This window comes from Pipistrellus kuhlii, unplaced genomic scaffold (assembly GCF_014108245.1).
Source record: "Pipistrellus kuhlii isolate mPipKuh1 unplaced genomic scaffold, mPipKuh1.p scaffold_m20_p_55, whole genome shotgun sequence".
Classification (NCBI taxonomy): domain Eukaryota; kingdom Metazoa; phylum Chordata; class Mammalia; order Chiroptera; family Vespertilionidae; genus Pipistrellus; species Pipistrellus kuhlii.
This window is the reverse complement of record NW_023425557.1, coordinates 1,081,009-1,085,443: the sequence shown is the minus strand read 5'-3', so window position 1 is coordinate 1,085,443 and position 4,435 is coordinate 1,081,009. Positions and strand designations below refer to the sequence as shown.

The window sequence follows — 4,435 nt, the reverse complement described above, 5'->3', positions numbered from 1 at the left end:
TTGTAAACTTCATACTTTGCTAGTGTGAATGTAATGTGGTACAAAACTGGAAAACTGTTTGTTCATCCAAAAATCAACATAAAATCAGCATGTGAACAAGCAATTTTACTCCTCGGTATAGAACCCAAATAAATGAAACAGCTGTTCAAAAATCTCGTGTCCACAAACGCTCATAGTAACCTTATTCAAAGAGAAAAAGGTGGAAACATCACAAATGTCCATCAATTAATGAATCGATAAACTAAAAGTAGTATATTCATATAATGAAATTTTATATCTCATGAGAAATGAAGGGCTGATTCATGGATAACATGGATGAATCTCGGGAACTTTGAGATAAGTGAAAGAAGCCAGACACACATCCACATAGCACTTCATATGGTCCAGATTTTGTGCTTTTCCATCCATAGGGAAAAATCCAAAACAAGTAAAGACATGGAGACTGGAAGGACATTCATATTATCTAGGGACTGGGAGGAAGGTGGAAAGGACCATGATTGCGCGATGGGTGTGTGGGGTTAGAGGGTGTTGAAGATATTCCTGTGATGGTTACACAGCATCTTGAATGCACTGAATGCCACTGAACTTCCCTTGGTTCAATGGTGAGCTATGTTATGTGAATTTTACCACACATATAAAAATGAAGAGTAAGAACATTTGAATGGGGGGCCTGGTCCAGAGAGCAGAGGAGCTGTCCACACCACTGGTGCTGACCACTGTGATCCATCTCATTATTTCTGTTGCTGGAACGTTACTTTCTCTGTGTCTTCACTTTACAGTGTTATTCTGACCCCCCCTTCCCCCACGTACTTGTGCGGAGTGTAGGCTGGCCAGTTCAACTAAATATAAAACCTTTGATGTATTTGTCTCTGAAACATCTCGTTCCCTTCTCACGGACAATAAAACACCACAACTGTGCCTGATTCTCAAGTGTCTTCCTTGACAGCAAAGTTCAAAGAGATGTAATAAGTCCTCTGCAGAAGGCATCCAAAGTGCCACCAGGATGCACTGATGTGACTCTCTCAATCCTCTGGGTTCAGGCATCTTTTGGGGGGAGCTGACAATTTTCAACGGAACACTTGAGAATGATCAGAATGTGTGTGAAGAGAGTAAGGAGATAAACTTGGCTTTCTCTCAAGCAGGCAGTAACCATGACTCAGAGCCATTCTGGGACATGAAGCAGATAAGCATAGCCAAGACATCTCAAGATTTTATTCCCTCCAAGTTGCTTCTAAAGTGAAAGCCAGAATGGCCCCACAGAAGAGGCCAGACATCCTCAGCCTTGAGTTTACCAAGTTACCAAGTGGCACAGTGACTGCTTCCCTGAAAACTATGCTCCTGCACCAAGAATTGGTTTGTTCATTAAAACAGGCAGTTGGGCCCTAGTTGGTTTGGCTCAGTGGATAGAACATCAGCCTATGGTCTGAAAGGTCCTGAGTTCGATTCTGGTTAAGGGCATATGCCTGGGTTGTGAGCTAGATCCTCAGTGGGGGGCATGTGGGAAGCAGCTGATCAATTATTCTCTTTTGTCATTGATATTTGCATCTCACTCCCTCTCTCTCTTTCTCCATGAAATCAATAAAAATATATTTTAAAAAAATAAATACAACAGGCAGTGGGTCCCAGGACTCCAACAACTTAGAAACCTCCCATTGGCTTCCTCGTGCATCCAGTCTGACTACAAAAGGAGCAGCATCTTTCATCAGAACCCATTGGAATTTGAAGCAGCTGGTGGTCTTTTCAGTGTGAATTCAACCAGGGAAAGCATGGCGCACACTGCGAGATCCCACACCCATCTCTCTCTGAACACGCATCCTAGAGATCAAAGCCTCAGAGAATCTATTGAAGGTGGTGAGATTTCTCTCACAGTACTTTACAGGCAAGTAATACTGATAATGATGTTGGCCTCAACAACCAAACTAAATTCATATTCTCTCTCTTTCTCTCTCTCTTCTTCTCCCTACATTTCTCCCATCTTCCTTCTTTCCCTACTGACTTTCTTCTCATGAACTCCGTGAAAATTATGACCTTGGAATAGCCTACTCACCCCTTGGTCACCTGTGTCTGAAACAAAATCTGGACCAAATAGGGTGTGTAGTGGATGTGTGCTCCTCAATAACTGACATGAATGAAGAGACAGAGGAGACCAGCCAGAGGGCCCTGGGGGAGTAAGTACAAGGTTCCTCAAAGGCCTTTCCCCTGGCTCTGTTTTATGAGCCGCCCCAGAATCCTCCCCACTTATTTCCCTCTTTCCCCAACCTTCTTCAACCTGGAATTTCCACGTGTAAAAACTCATCACCTTCACCTGAGTACCCTGAACTGTGGTTTAGTGAGCAGCTCCTGGCCAGGGCTCTGAGGTCAGGGAGCTGAGAGCACACCCCACCACCCAACCCCAAGGATGTGAGAGGTTAGCAATATGCGAAAGACAGCGGGGAAAGTAAAAGACTTAAGTGATGCAAAGGAAAGGCTGTTTGGTGGGCTCTTCCTGGCAGAGTGGGGTGGCTCTGAGGCGTGTCCTGCTTGCTGAGGAGGCCCTGGGCATGAGTGGGAGGCATTTGGGGAAAGTCTCATGAAGGGGAGGGGCTGGGTATCCTGGCTCTCAGAGGATCCCGGGTGCCAGAGATGATGTCTAGATTCTCCTGATTTATGGTCCCAGCGTGTCTTCACAGGTCTGGCCAGGAGGCAGGAGGCACGATACCTGATGACATCACCCTCCCTTATGAGACTTAAAAGCACCTGCTGGGAACTGCAGACCTTCTTCTGATTCCGCTGCAGCCAACCCAGAGCCATGACTCCCCGATGCTACATCCTGAGTAAGTAGAACCCAACTCCAATTCTCTTGAATCACAGCTCCAATCTCACCCACGACCCCATCCCACCTCAAACTACTTCTCCTCCTTAGCACCAGGCCTTACCCAATCCATCTCCCCAATATCCTCTCCATCCACATCTCGGATTCAGTTCTGAAACTCATGCCCAATGCCACCCATGCCCCACTTTCCCACTCCAACCCCAGTCTACTAGACTTTGATGTGGGTCATCTCCATAGCAACCCCAGTCAGCTAAGCCCCCTGAGTGACCCTGGGCCTCCTGCTCTCAACACCTGCCCATTGAACATCCAAAACCTCTTGAATCCTAAACCTATTTCTCCCAAGAACCCTGCCAGCACCCCTCACATTCCACCGGTCCTGGACCTCAGTCAGGACAGAGATCCTCTCAGACATTCCCCTGCCCCAGGCAGGGCTCCCTGGGGTGGACCCAAGGCTGCCCCTTTAGCCTCACCTCATCCAGCTCCTCTCCCACAGCTCTCTCCATGGCTCTCTGCATCATCAGCCTCCTCTGTGCACTAGGAGCCCCAGGTGAGCCCAGGACAGACAGGGACATTTGGGTGGTGGGTGGCTCCCAGAGGGCCCCGCATGGGTGCAGCCTGTGCTTTCATCTGGGCCACAGCAGCTCTGTCTCCTCCAGTGTCCCCCACGGGTGCTCACCTGATGCTGTGCCAGGCACACTCCAGATGTGGGGGCAAGCTCTACGACCCCCAGCAGCACTGTTGCTATGACGACGCTGTGGTGACCTTGAGCAGGACCCAGAAGTGTGGAAACTGCACCTTCAGGGTCTGCTTTGAGCAGTGCTGTCCCTGGTCACTGAGACCCCAGGAGGCCTTCGTGGTAAAAGTGAGAGGCCAGGGGTGCTCCTTGGCACGAACCTTGGGTGACAGGGTTTGTTCCAGGTAAGGTCCTGTCCCCTTCACAGGCATGGGGTGTGCCCAGGGACTGGGAGGGTCTGGAATCTCGGATTGTGCATGATATAACTGCCCTGTTCCTGTCCACCTGCTCCAGTCAGTCTCTCCCTTTTTCTCTCCTTGTTTCTCCTTTTGGTTTTATTTCCCTCTCATCCTCCTTGATGTCCTTCTGTGTCCCTCTTTTCCACTGCTCTGTCCATAACCATGTGTCCCTGCATTTCTGGCCTTCTCTCTCCACAGTGTCAGCTGACCGAGGACAGGTGACCAGATGGCTGTGGTTTCTGCTTCCTCATTGAGTCTGGAGATGGGCCCTGGTGCTGACTGAGCTCCGGGACTGCAGGGATATTTGGGGACAGGAGCCTCTCCCAGTCCATGTGCCCGTCTGATGCTTGCTCCTCTGGCACTCTACTCTGTTCTAAGTGGTGATGGCCCCTTTCTGTGATTCTGGATAATCGAGAGAGATGGTTTCTCTGAGCTCCCCAATACCTACAGCTAACACCATGAGACAGAACCCCATTACCTTCAGTTCTTTTCTCACCTGGCACCAAACACACAGCTCAGAGGAACCCGCCCCTCCATCTATGAGGTTGTAAATAAATAAACTTTAAAAGCACTTAATAAACTTTGCAGTTTGACCTGTTCTGTCCCGGCTCATGAATGGTTGGGAAGGGTCCTAAGTGGTAGACATGGGGT

At 48.9% G+C, this 4,435-nt stretch overlaps 1 protein-coding gene across 1 annotated transcript; it reads left to right on the top strand.

The window, feature by feature from the left end:
- The first annotated feature begins 2,672 nt into the window (after window positions 1-2,672).
- On the top strand, window positions 2,673-4,210 carry LOC118706760 (insulin growth factor-like family member 1). Its single transcript, XM_036416334.2, has 4 exons — window positions 2,673-2,813; window positions 3,306-3,359; window positions 3,469-3,730; window positions 3,983-4,210. The coding sequence occupies exons 1-4, from the start codon at window positions 2,789-2,791 to the stop codon at window positions 3,990-3,992; spliced, it is 351 nt and encodes a 116-aa protein (XP_036272227.1). The 5' UTR covers window positions 2,673-2,788; the 3' UTR covers window positions 3,993-4,210.
- Window positions 4,211-4,435: the final 225 nt, after the last annotated feature.